Source organism: Vespa crabro, chromosome 11 (genome assembly GCF_910589235.1).
Source record: "Vespa crabro chromosome 11, iyVesCrab1.2, whole genome shotgun sequence".
In the NCBI taxonomy this organism is placed as follows: domain Eukaryota; kingdom Metazoa; phylum Arthropoda; class Insecta; order Hymenoptera; family Vespidae; genus Vespa; species Vespa crabro.
In genome coordinates, this window is record NC_060965.1 from 73,597 (window position 1) to 92,624 (window position 19,028).

Consider the following 19,028-nt stretch of genomic DNA (forward strand, 5'->3'; position numbering starts at 1 on the left):
AATAATTATTTTACTATCGAATATGCATAGGAGGCGCGTATAAATACGAGCAAGATAAATGATGAGAAACTTTGGAGGTGCGGTGGTGTAAACGCGATCATTATCGGGAACGATGCATCAAAGGGACAGGACGTATTACGATATTAAAGACTCTCGTCTCATATCTGAAAATAGGTAGAAGAAGGTAGGGAAGGCACGCGGCAAGTCACACTAGGCACGATCGATTTTTACTATCGCGAGAGATCCCTATTTCCCGTAAAACAAAAAAGTCGCATCGTCTTTTCTAAGCGATCTCTATCGAGCAATAACCGGACAAGGCGGATCGATTTGCCGCGACTCTCTTTCACCATCGTCGTTGATACGACACATCGCGTTATTACATCAAGTTCGTTAGGCGAGTTTTGCATAATTAAGCGAGTACCACCCCCGACGGTCATCCCAGTTCGTTTCCTCTCGCTCGCTCGCTCTCGCTCGCTTCTCCCATCGACGCTTCTCGCATGCTCCGAGGAATAGGCGCGAACTCGCGCGCACAGACTCACACACACACACACACACACACACACACACAGGCGTACACGCGCGTGGTCGCAGATACGATTCTACCTCTCCTATCATTAAAATCGGCCGCCACCAAGTGAACGCTTCGGTCGGTAAATATTTAAGTCGGTCGGTAAGGGGCTGGTAATGAGAGTCGGGACGGATCGATAGATATACTGGTTCGCGCGTACGTATGCGCGCGTCTCCTTCGCTGACACACTCGACAAATACTTTCCTTCTGGACCTAGACGAGGCGAGGCCGTTCTTCATGATCAATATTCAAAAAAGTACTCCTCAATAAATTCGATATTTGTAATTTTTTCCCACCGCTCGCCTCTAGCATCGTCTACGTATCACTATCTACGTCTATCTACGTTTTCTTTACTTACTTTGATTCTACGAGAGGGTTCCCTCGCTAAAAATCGATTGCAAAAACACGTCCCGAGTTATGGCACGCGTTACGTCCAATTTATCTCGTAAACCTTTCTTCCACTCTTCGAAAATATAGAAGCGCACGACGGAAAGCTTCAATTTCTATTGTATCGTATTTCTCTTTTCTTTATTCCTTACTTCGTTCCTTCCCTTTTGCCTTGACTCAACAAAGTTATGGTGATCGAATCCTAGACGGCAATTACTATAATTGTATTTTTCTTCGCGCAAGCGAGTAGATAGGAACGATGACAGGAACGAAGTGGCGGAACAGTGCGACAACAATATTCAATAGTCCTCCCGGACTCTACCATTCTTCGTTCTGTCATGCGAAAGATAATAATTGTAATGGTATATCCGATAATGCGATGATCGCCGATACGCTGAATTAAAAAAGAGACGCGGTAAGAGCGAAAAGGACAGATGAAGATGAGAGAGAATGTGTAATCGGCCTGATATCGATTTGTCATCGATCGACGTATGTAAACGCTACGCATATGTGAAACGAATAGGGGAGCGCGACGACTACTTACATATTTCGTTTGTCCGAATCTTTTCGCATTTCAACGAATTTGAAAATAAAGGATAAGACGCCCGAGAATAAAGAGGATAATATTAATTTGTTAAAATTTTTATCCTAAATAAGACGAGATGAACGATAGGAGCGTCGAAATTTACGACGGAAATGAAGAATCGTCTTGATATCAAAAACAAAAGACTTATCGTAGGAGCCCATCGTGAAATACAACGAGCACGTCACGTCGTACGTAAACCCAGAGTTATAAGTTTATCCTCGTGTATTTCCTAACGGGCACCATATCTTTCTACCGTTTTAGTATACTTTTCATTCCCCGAGCAAAAGGGGCCGTGTTCTCCAGAGAATATTATTCGCCGATATCGCTCGTTATACGGCACGTAACTTCGGGCAATTTACGTGGAAAATTTACTTCGCGCTATGTATGCGTACGTATGTGTGATATCAAAGAAAGTGTCCCTCTCGCGGTCACACGCGCGCGCACGCAAATATACTCTATCTAATAAATAATTCTGTTGTTTCTCTCTCTCTCTCTCGGTGCGTCTTAAACGCCAATGAAATAAACGTTTTACTGAAAGTGCAGGCACTCGAACTATCGGCACGAGTTAGCGGGGCGTACAAAGTGATGTTGTTGTTGTCGACGGTGGTGGAGGAGGCGGCGGTGGTGGTGGCAAGTGGAGTCGAGGTAGAATTAATTCCTTTTCGATAGAATCTTAACGGCGACGCCTTCCGACGACGGTGTAACACCACTGCCATCGTCGTTCTCGTCGTCGGGGATACACGTTTTTATCGTCGCTTTATAATCGCAAAACTGTTTGCTCGGAATTTCGATGGCGACGTAACGGAGGAACAGCTGTTTACCTTTATTATCGCAACCCCACGATCGACGTTAGACGTCCGACCGAAGGACTTTTAGAAAAAGGCTTGCGAGTTGTCCGTTCGACCCTCTTCTTTCTCCTCTCACTCTCCTCTTTTATTGTCATTAACTCGCGCGACTCGTCTCAAGCCTCCTTTTTCTACATGCCGATACATATATCATATGTAAGCCCAAGGATCCTCCATACATGTGCGTCAAGATTCATCGAAATGATTGCGACAAAGCTAGTAAGCACACTTTTTAATATCACCCTATCGTTTATTGTGTTTCGTCGGTTCGTTCGTGGCTATCGATGTTAGAGGGAAAACCTTGGACACACATTTCGAGAGAAAGAGAGAGAGAGAGAGAGAGAGAGAGAGAGGCATTGGCTTGCGCGATCAATCCTCTCTATTTCTTATGTATGAGCGGAGAAAGACGACATTTTCTCTTTCCTCTTTTTTCTTTTTTCTTTTTTTTTCATCGAATTATATCGATCGTCTGGAAATAACCTTGTTATTTCGTAGGGGAATTTCCATCTTCGAGATGGACATTGTCGCCAACTCTTATTCCTATACCTTCGACCGAGTGCATCCTAAGCGTTATTATGGCAATTATAAGGGAAAAATCAATCGACTTAATTACATACGTTTCAACGTCGACCGTATCGAAAGATTAAAAAAAACTTACGACGTACATGTTGAACCCTTTGAAGAATATTGATACTCCGGTCTCGTTTACTCTCGGTACTCGTAAACGTCCCGATTAAAAAAGAATAAAGATTAATCGATTCATCGCGACGGTTTTAAAAGTGAATCAACATTAGTAGATATAATCGGCAGGTCGTCGTACCTTCCTCGTACAATGGAATCTTTCGACTCGACTCGATATCGAGAAAAAGATCGTCTCAAACGAATTAGCATCTTTACTCATCGCATTGACGCAAAGCAACATCTTACGAGTTGCGCCATCGACGCGCGCCCAACCGTACGATTTATTAGTTTATACAGCTGCGTTTGATTAACCTTGCTTCATTATTCCAAACCGCGTCCCGTCTTCGTCCGTCGATAATCGAATTTATGATCGCCGAACGATGAGCAAAGTATGAGTTTGCAATTCCGATTGCGATCCCTCTCTAAACGATTATCCGTCGGATTAGTCATTAAAAAGGAGAAAAGGAAAGATCGCCGAGTAGATTCGAGAAATCTATTTAAATATCTACATACGTATTGACGATACTCTTGTGCTCGAAGAAGGTTACGAAGAAGGGAAGAATTAAGGAAGAAGATAGTAATAACGAAAATAAATTAAACGCGTGTTCTAGGTGAGAAGCCCCATAAATGCGTGGTATGCGGTAAAGCGTTTTCGCAGAGCAGCAATCTGATCACTCATATGCGCAAGCACACGGGCTACAAGCCATTCCAATGTGGCCTCTGCGACAAGGCCTTTCAAAGAAAGGTCGATCTTCGGAGGCATCGAGAAGGTCAGCATCCAGCGGCGCCGGCGTTAGACTATCGCTCGCTTCAGGTTGCGTCGACTGGTGTCGGTGAACAAAGTGCCATTCAACGTAACAACACCCGGCAACCTCGGTGCACGCCATCACCACCACCACCACCGCCGCCACCACCACCACCACCGCCGTCGTCACAAGCAACGATACAACCACCAGTACAGCCGCTCTCTGGTACCACCGCCAGCGGCAGCACAGCCCCGTACAGAACGATACCGGTTCCGGGTAGCAGCAGCAGCAGCAGCAGCAGCAGCAACAGCAGCAGCAGCTGAGATTCGTCTCACCGACCGCCCTTTCCTTCTTGCAGGTGTACGCACGATTCCATGCAGGATCACCGAACGCGCGCGCCAAGCGTCGCACTATGATTCGACCACACTTCTTATTTAGTCTCACACCTTTCGAATCTCTGCCTTGTAAATAGTCCACGACGAATTGCTGCTGCTAAACGGAGATACGATTGATTACGATTATTTACAAGAAAGAATTTCATTCTTTCGTTCATTATCGTGTCCAACAGTATATATATACATATATATATATACATATATATATATATATATATATATATATATATACACATATATATATATATATTTCGAATATGTACTTTAGATGCTTGGGAGACGGAGAAAATTTTTTGGACTATCTCTCGAACGTTGGTGAGTAAAGTTTAAATATATCCAATCCTTTGATCGCGTTAATATACGACAATTTTTTGGAAAAGAAAAGAAATGAAGAGAGAAACGAAAAAAGGAGGGGGGGACAGAGAGAGAGCGCGCGCGATGTTTTATCGATCGTCCAACGCTTCAATTTCTTCGCGTAGATATGTATGCACGCGTCAACGAGCCTCTAACAAAAAGTATTCGGTGAACATAATATATTAAAAAGCTCGAAAGAAAACAAAGGTCCCTAAAGTAAAAGTGTCATTATCCTAAAAACAATGGTACAAATTTTCTGTCATTCGTTCGTCGTTGCGCTTCTTTCATATCGATCGACGCATTAACGTTGATTATTCTCGTGACGAAGAGACAACATATGCTGTCTCTTAAACGGTATTTTCTCGCAAGACTACTCCTATGTATTACATAATAAATACACGGGTTAATGTGAAATAAAGAAGGAAAAGAACAAACAAACGGATCAAGAACGAAAATGGAAGCGTATTATCGTGAAACTCGAACAACGAAATCGTCGTAAAAGCAGATTCGCGTGTACAACTGGACGGGACGGATGGACGCTAGATCGGCTCGAAATAACACGCGAATACTAATGTATTCTTCTTTGACGTTGCGTTTGATTTTGAATAGGGAGACCATGGATCACGCGTCTATGACTCTTTATGTCTTTTCGTGCTTGTCTCTTCTCCATCAGCGCAAACTCATCGAGGGAAACGAACACACGCGATAGTAAGTAAAGTAGCTTTCTCTCTCTCTCTCTCTCTCTCTCTCTCTCTCTCTCTCTCTCTTTCTCTCTCTCTCGCTTACTCGCTTCGGATTCAACTTTCACACACAAAATTTGCCATTATATTGAATTTTTAAACAATTACTGTACATTAGTGTTTGCGCTCTTTTAAAACGGCAAAGCTATAGCGGAAGAAGACATTTTTCTATTAATCGGAACGTTATAAATGTCTTTACTCATTGCGAACGAATCTATCTAATAACGAATATCTGAAGAAAAATAGAAATAAGGAGTTTTAGAAAAGAACGTTGTTACCGAATCGGTGTTCCATTCCCGAATGTTGCTTTGTTTGTTCTATTAATTTATACGTATTTACTGTCTTGACGATAATTCGTGTAAAATTGTAAACGGCATAATGAACTCATGACTTTATTTGTGTCGGGATATCTATCGAAATATTATACATATATAAAGAAAGTTTGAATAAAATACAAATTTATATATACTATTTGTAGAAAATTATATTATAATGTAGCAAAGATTATTCATGAATGAAATAACATGAACCGTCCACTCGTTTCGTTGATTCATTTGTATGTGTGCGTGGATGCGTGCGTGCGTGCGGTTATATATATATACATATATGTATATATATATATATATATATATATATATATATATATATATATATACATATATATATATAAAATATGTATTTTATGCTTAAGCGAAAATTTATTATACAAATATGACACGCATCTAGAGATGTGTACGCAGATGGCATCAAGAACGTCCAATGCCCTGATTAATGCATTTTGCCTGATTTTGACAAATTTTATGAATTTTAAATAAGAATCAAACAACTTATCCTACATTTAATTAATTTCTCCGCATTATCTGATACACGTAAATACCTAAATGATGATTTTCCTGTTGCCATCGTATATAATAGAAAATTATTTATTTGCTACTAATAATTCATATAAATAAATATCTATTTGGACGCATAGATATTCCAAAATAAAATGTTTAACGGTATCAAGATAAAATATTATTATGATTTCATCTTATAAAATCTCATTAGTTATTATTTTTCATATATTTTAAATATTTCATTTAAACGATCGTTTCTTTTTTATTCCCATTATATGTAAGTATGCTCTTGAAAGATCGTGTAAGTGATTAATACAAATGAATATTATTAATAACATAGAGCGCTCTTTATCTATTACTTGTCATAGTCTATCAAAGCCAAAGTCGTACGGTTAGAGAGATTTTTTTGTACCGGTAAATAATTCAATTTTGGAAGCAGCGAGAATGAAACAGACATTAGATCGTTTCATCATTTCTGCCGTAATTTCTACGGACGCGAAAAAAGTTTTATCATTTTGACGTAACATTTCTGATATACGACAGAAATTATGCAACGATCTCATAGATTTTCGCTGTAGGTACACACACACACACACACACACACACACACACACACACATACACACACATATATATATTTGCGAATTGGTGATAACAAGTGCAAAATTTGATGGCGAAATAAAAATGGAAAGAAGAACTTTCGTATGGTCGATTGTATAGTACCGAGAATGTATGAAAAAAGAATACATATATAAAGTAGGTATATAAGCGTGCAAATGTACTTTTAACGATCGATGCACAATTATTCGTACAAATACGTGAATTTTAACTAACGATACTTAACCTTTTACGCATCTGTACATTTTTTCCTCTTGTGTCCACGTTTCACTATAATCTGCATCTCGTACATTTCTGCTGTATATGTATGGTACATTTGAAAATTTCTATATATGTAAGTACTTTTGAATTTCTTTACGAAAATAGATACCCATACACACACACACACACACACACACACACACACACACACACACACTCGCGCGCGCGCGCGCGCACTATGCGAATAATTCTCTGAAATCGATTGTAAAAAATATAAAAAAAAATCGAAACGCGAAAAGCTTCACATTTCGAAATTCGTTGTATAAGAGAAAAATCATAGCGGCTAGAGGACCAAAGATAGTATAAACTGGACCCGGCTGATTGGTAATCTTCGGGTTTTTTGTAAAGAAAATAAAGGAGATGGTTTGAAAATGGTTATTTGTACTTTGAAAGTACTTTTAAAAACCCGAAACAAAAATCAAAGCCTTCGGTCCTTCTTACGCGCTAGTATAATTAGTATATTAAGAGTATATTTACGATCGGATCGACTTAAAGTCGAAACCGAGTAAAGTGCTCGGCCATTGCTTGTTTATGAGCGAATCTATGATAATGGGTACGGTATCGTCGTCACTGCTTCGAAATTTCTTCTTTTCCTTTTTTATCCTTAAGGAGAATTCAAACGTGTGTTGAGACGCGTTCTTTATATGCGAATGATCGTTTACAGTTACTCGATAAGAAGATAAACATAAGAGAAATCAAACCAATAGATAAATAAGTATATCATTCTGTCGTGTAGAATATGTATGCATGTACGCGTGTATGTTTGAGAGCGAGATAATATGAAAAAAAAAGAGAAAAAGAAAAAAAGAAAAAAGAAGAAAAGGAAATAGACGGTAGATGAGCAAATTTCACGAGATGAAAGAATAAGTGCAAGTACGAATGGAAAAATTGCATTAGTTGATAAACCAAAAATATGTTTATTATTGCTAAAAGAAGATATTGATTGAATAAAATGTTTTCTTATATGTTTCTCGTCTTTCCATTATATCCGAATACATGTTTCATATTTTTTATATCCATTTTTCCTAAAATTTTACCATTGATTATTTAACCAAAGTTATATATCAGATCGATTATTCTGATCGAGTCAGGTATCAATCGAGATGGTTTTCAATATTCATACTAATGATAGTACATAAACGAGTATTGCGTTACGATTTTATAACGACAGGGGTATAAGTTTAGGGATATAAGTATAGAGAAGTAAAAGGAAACACACACACACGTATATATATATATATATATATATATATATATATATATGTATATGTATATATATATACGTACAAGTGCGGTTGAAATGGCAATATATTTGAAAGCAATTCAAACGTATGTCAACTATTTGCAACAAGTCATGTACCTGCGAAAGAGACGAACGATTTAGATTATACACGTGCTAAGAAAAGTAATCTTTAAGGAAGAATGCAAAGAGAGAAAGTAGTACACGTTCGTAATTTTTGGCAAAAAGTGGTTTCGATAGGATATATTACAGAAGTACATTACAGTTTATTTCGACGGTCATTTATTTTATTTAAGAGAACAGTAATCCCAATGAAGCGGTTCGCATTCGAGATTTTTATTACCATAAACGCCGATTGATGCGGTTTATCCCAAATCGGGCCTGATTTAAAAATAAAAACGTTACTCTTTCTCGGTAAATGGAACGCAAGCCGGACGCATTTAAGAAACGGTAAATACCGAAGAATTTCGAGCGAAATAGGTATATACGTACTTAAGTACGTAATATATGTGCGTCTATATACGTTTCTGGGATTAAGATTGTTGGTGAATTAAGAGCGTGGAGCAATCGATGGTTCTCACTGTTTTAAATGCGAATTGAAAGGGGAGAAAGCGGGAGGAGAAGGGGGAGTGGGAGAAGCAATGTTCGAAACACGAATGAATTAGACGGACGTTTTTACATCAATTTCAGTTACACGAAAAGTTACACTTTTTTTTGTTTCGTTTGGTATGATAATAAAGTAAGTCGAAAGCGGAAGTTGGAGATGCTACGAAGGCGTGGGATTCGCAGGTGCACGAGAGGAAGGAACTATAACGAAAGCCGGACAATTTTGCTCCTCTTTGGAAACACGTGCGTGAGAAACGCTACCCTCACTTGGAAGAGGACTAATACGCGAGTACGATAGGTAACGTCTTTGCTTTCGATCGTGCTAATGCGTTTAACGGTTAAAATCCACCTGTAGTTGTCTGATAAATCGACAATAGAGAGAAGATGGAGTAATTCTAACACGTGCGCTTAGAGATGCCTGAGATAATAGAGAATTTAGGTCCGACGAACGGGTGGAAAAAATTCGTTGATATTTTCTTTGAGAAAAAGCTACGCGCAAGTAGGCAAGTGCATCTACGTATTATGGAGGAATGCTATCCTTATACAGAAACAGGTAATTATATTATAATCTTTTAATTTACGATACCGATCATATTGATTCGTATCAAATACGAAATTACGCCATACTTGTTCTTTACAACGATAGTTCGATCGATATGCAAATTGGGGAAGAAAGGATTCGGCGGTGAAGAAAGCGAACGAGTCGCATCCTCGAGCTTCCGTAAACTTTCCTTCCAAAAAGTGCTTGCTTTGGCGTGCAATAAGAAACGAATAAAACCTGTTTACGCTTGGATAACTTTGAGGGAAGAAGAAAAATCGTAAAAGGTTAAAATAAGTTTGACACGTTTCGTAACGGCGAGCACTTCGATTGATACATATTTAAAGTGGCAAGGAAAATTTTGGGAGCGGAAGAAAGCGCAAAAGCCCTTGTAGTTTCTCGTATTTTCGACTTTTGCATAGTCCGTAGCAAGTACGCATATACAGTATACAAGAGACTCTCTTACTCGAATAGAAATATTTGATGGTATCGGAGGCTTTGCTCTCTCTTTCTCTCTCTCTCTCTCTCTCTCTCTCTCTCTCTCTAAAATAGAGCATACTCGCCGAAAAACGCGATTCCATCTCGCACAATATATACGTAATACAAAGAGAGATCCATAGTAGTAGGATCGTTTTAAATGATACGTTTATAATTACATGCAGGCTCTTGCAGGTGCACCCTTAGATCGTTCCAACATCTTCGTACGTATGCGTGTACGTACGTATACATTTCTAGCCGAGCCTCGGCTAGTAAAACATTCCTCGCTTTTCTGTGACTATTTAAATTGATGATGCGTGAGAATACCGGCATGAATACGAAGGATAATGCGATAAATTAATAGACGGTGGAAAGACCGCAAGTTCAATCCACCTGCGGTGTTTTTTCACCAAAAAAGAAAATAAAAAAAAGGAAGAACGTAATACATAGATACGCGTCTACGTGTACGTTTATACTTCTCTTCTCAATCGTCAGACGGAGGAGAAAATGGAAGCCCGTAAAGGAGTTTCTCCATAAATCTGAAAAGGAATCAATTGTGGAATCGTCTAGCCGATGACAGGTGCTCGTAGATCCGCGACAACGCGGAAGTCGTTGAACGGAATAATGAAAGGGCGGTGCGACGGCTGATAGGACCGCCGAAGAAAAGGGTGTAATATTCTTGCAAATCTCGCGCACGCACCACCGCAAATTACTACCGGGTGCGCCCGCTGGCCGAATCATATTTTCTCTCTTTCTTTTTTTTTTTTCTTCTTTTCTTTCCACCTCCTTTCTCGCTCCTTCTTCTTCTACTTACGCACCGTGAAATACGCGGCACGAGTCGAGGCGGATTAGAGTTGTTGGGCAGGAACAATGAGAGAGAGAGAGAGAGAGAGAGAGAGAGAGGAAGAGAGATGGCACGAAGAGAAGAGGCGGGGGTGCAATACGAGCCGAGCCGAGCCGAGCCACGCAAACACAACGCGCCGCACCATCTGTTGCATCGCAGACGTTGCATCGCAGACGTTGCTTCGGCTTTCGCGAAGATACCATATGCTCTCTCTCTCTCTCTCCCTCTCTGCTTAATGCATCGCTATGCGGCCAAATAAGGTTATACGTTTACTATTTCGAGCTGATTTCTGTCATGTTGCGAACGTTCCTTGGGCATAGAATGTACAAGGTGCATTCACGTACATAGTGTATAATCATTTCCGAATATAACTATATTTATATACGAGTACGTTGTTCCTTTTCGAATACGTATAGTTTTAAGGAGACATATTGTAGATCGAATAAAGGCAACGGACGAAAATTCATACAGGTCGTGCATGAATATACGATTTTTCTTCGGCCAACAACACTCGGTAAGATCTCTTTATTCGATAGACTCATCGACCCTTCGTTTCGAATGCTCGCTCGACCCTCGGTTTCGAGATCGTTCATCACCTGCTCAATTTCACGAAGTCGATCGTGGCACTCACGTCTTCATTTTCCCAAGTGAAAAGTCCTTACTTTACGCTTGTAAGAAACTCGCAAGGAACGCTCTAACGAGTCGACGATAATTAAGTAATATATAGGAAAATATTTTCGCGACATACCCCTTTATCAAGAAATTTTTTACATCTTTCAAAATTTCCTTCTTTCGCAAAACATTTTACCGATAACGATAATGTGTATTGAGGTAAAAAAGAATTAGAAATTGATTATCTCATAGCTTTTTCTCGCTCTCGCGGGTACGGAACAAAGGTGAAAACAAGGGAGCGCGCCAGCTGGTAAATGCAGCTACAAAGGGGTTCACATCGAGGAGGAGACGAGGAGGAGGAGGAGGAGGAGGAGGAGGAGGAGGAGAAGAAGAGGAGGAGGAGGCGTCCTCAAAGCTAACAAACATCGAAGCACTTGGCAAGGAAGTTTTTCCGAAATGAAATGACCGATATCATTGATATCGGCCAACTTGGCCGAGCACCTAAATACCCTGGATAGCCTTTATAGCCCGCTCGATTTGTCCGGTATGTATTAATCCTACAAAATTACGATTCGATGAGGATCCTTTAACGCGTCATCCGCTCTGAAGTCGATATTGAAGCTTTTCTCCTCCTCGAGTGTACCCTCCTTTTTCTTTTTTTTTTTTTTGCCATACGTATGGCCACGCGTCGACGCGTGCTTTCCCCCCCTCCCACCCCCGAGGACGGTTTTTAGACGGAGGAGAGGGATCTCACTGCCTGATTCTAAATGCACGCGAGTATATATAGATGACCGAGAGACACGCTATGAAAAGGTTATGAAAAATAAGAGATCTCTAATCGGGTCTTGAAACGGGCAGGGGCAGGGCGGGTTTCTGTCGAGAACCGACTGAAGACATCGATTGCATTTTTCTTTCTTTTTCTTTTTAATTTCTCATGCCTTTCAATTATTATTTCGGGTTTTTAGGTAAAGCGACGAGAAGGAAAGATACGAGAAAAGATTGGAGAAAAATAAAAGAGGTCTCGTGCGAAGAGATAGAAAATATGGCGGTTCTACGATACCACCTGGCCCGTATATCGCTTGATTGGACGTGTATCCAAAGCTTAGAACCGTTTAGTACGTTTCTTCCTGCATGCTTTATATTATCCTCCGCATATATTTGACGCATATATTACGCCTGTGTGGGAACTTTCAACGAAGGTTATACTCACGCTCTCTTTCTACGTAGGAGTATATCAAACGAAATTTGTTAAAACTAATTGGTGAAGCGTCCAAGATAAGTAAGTCGATTATTAAATATATATATATATATATATATATATATATATATATATACATATATATATATATATATATATATATATATATATATATATATACATATATATATATAGTACGCAATGCTTTGCGATAATTAAATCAGAAGGCCAACGTTCGCAAATTTTTCTTGAGTTTGACTTTCTTTATCGAAAAAGCCAGATCGATAAGCCAGTTAGATTCTAGAAGAACAACAGAACGCGGAACAATACGATCGACCCCAAGAATATACGTCGATCGAGTTGTGAAAAATCGATCGGATCCCCCTTAGGTGTGAAATTGTATCTGCCACATGGCACGCGCTCGCAAAACCTCGGTAAAAGCGTACAAGAAACCGAGGGTGAAGTCGTTTTGTCAAATATTCGATAGAAATAAAAGATAGAAGTTTGAAGAAAGGTTCGCGATTAAGAGCAATGATTTGGAGTCGATCGGTCGTTCTCCGTTTAATTACTTACCTCGTCTTATGTAGGCTTACGTGTACTATGTGGGCACATTCTGATTTTAAAAATCGGAGAACCAAATGGCGTCCCGACGGACGAATCCCCACAGTGGGGTAGATTAACGATTAGCAATTAACTCCGGTCATATCCTGTAGTCGAATCCTCCGATCATGGCCTCACGCCCATTCCCCTCGGCCGATTTCCGTCCGTCGGAAGCGGATCATATGGCGCATTAATTGGATCGGCACCGGGCCAAGGGAGATTCATTCTCGGTAGACACATACGGATACGTGCGAAACCATTATCCTCTCTGATCCACGAACGGTCATACGGGCTCGTTCGACGCGAGAGATTTCTTTCTCTTAAGTAGATGCATACGAATGCATTTGATCGGTATAAAATTAAAATATCATTTATACGACCGCGATCGATTCTTAATGTACAATATGAAATGCAAAAACCTTCTCTGTCGGGCTCTATTCGGAATTTTCGACGGTCGAAAGCAAGAGGTCGGAGGAGGAGAAGGACGCTGGTATCGAGGCACGTAGGTATCACTCTCTCCTTCGAGCCGCGACCAAATAAGTACAGTGGGCTTTCCCGTTTAAGGCACAGGCGGTAGAGCGAAAATTCAAAAAGTGGCAAAGCGAGGGAATCTCCAGGTGCAGATAGTGCGAGCCATATTTATGATTCCGTCAGCGGCAACGAGGTAGACGGACAGAGAAAGCTTCGAATACGTGGAATGCCGAGCATCCTCTTCTCTCGATTACGATTTTGTCCCCGTCGTGCTCAGGGTGCCACGGCGATTCCTCCTATAAATTAAACGTCCACTAAATAAAACGTTACAGAGAGAGAGAGAGAGAGAGAGAGAGAGAGAGAGCAAAGAGAGAGGATGAAAAAATTAAATACAACGTAGCTCTTAGCGAAGGAAGAAGGGACGGAGAAAGTCGAGCTCGTCCGCGCTTCATCTTTTCTTCCTTCGTCGTCCTCCTCTTCTCCCTTACGCTGCGTACGCGCTCGGAGGAGCGTGCTTGGTGACAAATTAAATTGGGTGAGAAAGGCAGGTGCTACCATTTTGGTCATCGATCTGCGTTATGTATGTCGACTGTTGACTCGTAAAGCGCGTGCACCTTCATCGTGGAAGCGTGTATCTTTTTCTCATGGATTCTTTTCTGAAAATCCTCTCTTCCTCGTTTGAGATGTTTTAAGAATGAATCTCGATGCATCACGCTTTCTAATTGGATGATATTTTCATATTTATTTAAACGCGATCGCCCCTTATTTAATCTCTTGAACAGATTCAGCGTTTGCAACAAAATAATCGTACGGAAATGATTAGGACGGAATTAATCGATATTAAGTAGAAAATTAATTTTGGCACGTCGACGCCTAAATCCCATGATCCTAAACGCTTCATTAAAATCTTATAGAGCCTGTTAGCTCGAATCTGTGTGTATTTTTGTCATCGACCGCACGGCAGAGAGAGAGAGAGAGAGAGAGAGAGAGAGAGAGGGAGAGAGAGTAAAAGAAAGTCGATGTCTCGGAGTAGCGAGTCTATTAATTTCCTTAGTGACGATATACGAGGTCAATCGGAGGGAGTACGATTTTGACTTTCACCAAGACGACCAAAGCGAAGGAAGGCGAAGCAACTTTGATATCGGTTCCGGGGAGCCGTATTCGAAACCGATCGTTTCTCCGATCTCTGTGATCCAGGTGAAGCACGAGCACGGACGATCCGCGTCAGTTTTATCCCGAGGGGAAGGCGCGCGAGCAAAAAGAGAGGCGACGGCGGACGCGGTCCGAGATAATTGGAAACTTTGCTTTCTTTCTTCGCGTACCCCATAATTGGAACTTTGTACGTTGACGCAATTACACACGGAGCGCTTCGCGTCACAACTACTTTTGATAAAACGTTCATTATCTCGAACTTACGATCGGCTTCTTTTCCCTTTCTAAAGGATTTTCGAACGCGATCACGACATATCTTTATCTACTCGTCTTTATCGTTCCTCGAGTAGTCGAGTACTTTTTAATTACTCTTGTACAAGTACTTGAGAAAGATTTTCATACGGGAAATGTCTCAAGACAGCGATTAGTCATCGAAGAGCGCATATTGCGTTGATTTTAAATCGGACTTTGAGGCTCTCCTCCAAGGATTGGAACGGCTTCAGAGTCGAACCGTTAAATGTTACCGCTTATACCCGCAGATCTATCGTCGATCTACGAGGGTACAAATGGAAAAGTGTACGCGAAGAAAGACAGACGATACAGGTGGTTATGGAAAAGGGCCACCTGCGCTCGAACGACTTCCAGGAGCAGAGTAGTAGCTCTCTTCTTATGGTGCATACGTACTCGCCGGCGTGCCCGCATTCGCGTTTTGCCCTTTTCTCTCTCTCTCTCTCTCTCTCTCTCTCGTCTTCTTTTCACGTACTCGCACGCTCTTCCGATTCCAAAGGTATTATCTGGATTTCGCTCGAAAACGGCAGCCGTTTCTTATGAACTCGATTACGTATCTTGGAAACGCGATTATCCTCTTTCTCGATTTACTTCCTCGGTGGAAAGGAAATTCGTCGATGAACGGAGAATTTCGTTTCGTTTCATTTCAATTCGTTCGAGTAATCGTCGCGTTTGTTGGATTATCGTTGTGCTCGTTAAAAATTAACTTTGCCACCGGGGATCCGCAGTAGTCGTGGATGCATATGTGCGACTTAAAGTTAAAAATTACGTGTCCGTAGTTTATTTCCGCGTCATCTCTCGGGTAGAACGGTATTAATCTTACCGTGGCACTCGTTACCAACGTAACGAGCCGCCGACTAATATTGCGTCCTTAATTTTGTCAGTGTTCGAAACGTAAGATTAAATTTCGCCGGCGAACGGTGCAGATTGCTTCCATAACGAGCAATCTCTCAGTCTGCCGTACGAGCGAAGAAACGCGCGAGACAGGCTATTATGTAGCTTTGAGAAAAGAATCAAAACAGGTGCAACGGCTGCACTCTTCATTTAGCCACGCTTTATTTCATTCTGATTTATCGGATCGCGCTAATTGCATACGATATTTTCTTACAGGAATAACTGTATCGCCTCGAGACAATATCAAATTTGTCAATGGCCGATTAAGGGCAAGATCTTTTCTTGTGTTATTTTATAACTTAAAGATCGATCGTTCTTAATTATCGAGCATTTTTAAGTTTTTATTACAAACGGGCTGGACGCCGTAAGTCGGGTAAGCGTGGCGCTTCGAGGTGTCGATTAAACGTCAAAGACGAAGGAGAGAACGAACGAAGATTAAAGGACTGAACGAGATAGAGGGAGAGAGAGAGAGAGAGAGAGAGAGAGAGAGAGGAGCCTGGCAAAATGTTCTCGCATACAATTACGAGCGCATAAATAACGTCGACATACGAAACTCCCTCGTATCGCGCATAAGTACATTACATCTTATCTGTCGCATTTTGAAAGTATGAGTCAGGGTTACGTGCATGCGTAAATGCCTACGAGAGAGGAAGACAGAGATACGTCGCGTGCCGTTACGTTTGCCAGCCTAAATTGTAGTCGGCGCGTATTTCGTGCATGCGTCTTTAATTACAACGGGCCGCGACGTTTTTTCAACACGAAATGTGTGGCAAGTAATGTAAAGCCATTTGCAATGCAGGAACGTGCTTTCGTTGGGACGCGCTTAATTGGTAAGTTAGCTTTAGGAAGTCAAGCGTTACGAGTGCTCACGTTGTGCACCCACGTCGTTCACTGTGCTACCTTAATATATTTATACGTTCAAATCAACCCTATGGTTTATCATTATCTGATAGCGCTCTTTCGAAAACTCAATCATTTTGCCGCCCTTTGTATCGCATACGATAGGAAAAATGGTTTGCGCTTTAAGTCATTTCCCTGATACGAGACTGATTTATAACGAGCTAATTTTTTTAGCTGCGTTAAAAAGTTCTGCTGTAGATAATTCCCCGTGACCGTCGATTATTTCGATCGTATATTATTCTCATATTATAGTAAAGATACAAGTCGAAATCTGCTTGACAGGTTGTTTGACGAAAATATTTTTTAATGTTTTTAATCTTCTCTCGCCTTCTTTCTTTCCCAGCAAAATCTTAAAGGCAAGAAGGAAAGATAGAGGCCGTACGTACGTCAGCGTCGAATTTATCACGCGACACTTCCTCAGCGGATAATCGTAACGTCCGACGCGTTCGCGATCTCTCGAGTAACATTAAAAAAGCTACTTTATGCGTATTGTACCGTGCGTAAGGATTCACTGTCGTTGCTGTAGTCGAGAAGATCGAAATCGCAGCTATTAGCATATCGAATGAGCCATCGAGAAAGAAGGTAGGAACGATTCAACGCAAACGGAATCAGCCCAAATTTGCCATAATCTCGATAAGCCCGTAACTGGTAGCAAATCCTCATTTCGATCGGTCTTCCTCCGTGCCGATCAGATATATGCAATTAAAAAGAGAATCGCGCTTCGAGCGAACGCTATCTTTTACTTACGTTTATATCCTTTCCCAATATCTTAATGACTAATCCTCGATGCGACATTTTCAGGAGTTTCCTGAAATGCAATTCCATAATTATCAATACTTACTCTCGATAGTACGACGTAAGAAAAAAGAAAAGAAAAATAGCTAGGTCATTGCTTTTGCACGGCACGCGTCTCGCCGTTGCTTCTCGAACTAGGCCAAGTGTATTGAAGATAATAAATAATTCGCGCGACTCGAAAGATCCGGTTTGTCACGGGAGCGCTTGGCGAGTTTCGCGTGTGCGTTAAGCACGTGCGCGAATGCTTCCGTACGTTTGTATCGAGGCCTTCATAGAGAGGATCCTGGAGGTGGGGTGTGGGTGTGCGGGTTGGATGGGGAGGGGAGATCGCCCAGGGTAAATACGTAGGTGTGCGTGTGCAAATACGCGTTCGTGTTAGTGTCCGCAGGTGTATGTCGTCTCGAGTAGTAACGCTGTCGCTTCGCGGTCATGTCGATATGCATGTCGGAAGACAGATTCGATTTCTCCAAATATATTGGTCCAGCAGCATGGTAGCGGTATGTCGGCCGCAGCTGATCGATTTCTTGCGATAACGACGACGTTCGTGGATGTAAAAGCGAATAAATCGAAGACAATTCATGATACGTTTCACGAGGGACGACTATCTCTTGTCCCTCAAACATTTATTGCCCGAACCTATTGCTGTTAGCTTCTTGTAATCGACTTTTTTTCTTGGCCATCGAGTCTTTCTAATTGGAAAATATTCATTTAATATTTTTTAAGAGACTTTCGACTCGGTTGCCTTTGCTTTTATGACTTTGTCATTTTCTCACGCAGGCATAATTCACTCATAGATATACGAGATGTTTCTCGACGTTCGACTAACTTAATGTAGATAAAGAGGTGTCCATTTATTTTAATAGCCGCTCATTTGTGCCCGCTTATGGGAAGACAATGTGCTACCCGGATGGCCGTTACGTTGTCGTGCTGGCACCCACCGCTACTACAAATCGTAAATCGACTAGGTACGAATAAAAAAAGATATATATATATATATATATAAGATATGTATATATATATATATATATATACATACATACACACACACGTGTCTCAATTTCCTCGTGATTCGCGGATACTTGGGGGACGGTTTAAGGACACCGCGCACACGGAAGCCGGAGGACTCGCCGAGGTTCTTACACTGCGCAGCTGCACTTTCGAAATCTCTCTCTTGTCCGATATTTTCTCGACTCTCTTTTCAATGTCTGTCCGCCGTCCCTCTCAAAAGTTCTCTCTTTGTTCTTTGCGTACGTTGTTCTTACATAATGTTTTTTACCCATTTACAATATTATATTGGTGGCTCTCGTTACCATTATAACGACACGGAAAGTAGTATAAACGTAACAAAATATGATCGAGAGAAATCGTTCAATAATGAATAGGACGAACTTGTGGC

General features: G+C 41.1%; 1 protein-coding gene across 2 annotated transcripts in view; it reads left to right on the forward strand.

Annotated features, from left to right (window-relative positions):
- The window catches only part of LOC124427983 (zinc finger protein 628-like), a 29,169-nt gene extending 21,183 nt beyond the window's left edge, over positions 1–7,986 (forward strand). For both annotated transcript variants that reach the window (XM_046971487.1, XM_046971488.1), the window contains exon 6: positions 3,679–7,986. In XM_046971487.1, the coding sequence (XP_046827443.1) occupies positions 3,679–4,136 (458 nt within the window). In that variant the 3' untranslated portion in view covers positions 4,137–7,986. The remainder of the gene's footprint in view (positions 1–3,678) is intronic.
- The last annotated feature ends 11,042 nt before the right edge of the window (positions 7,987–19,028 follow it).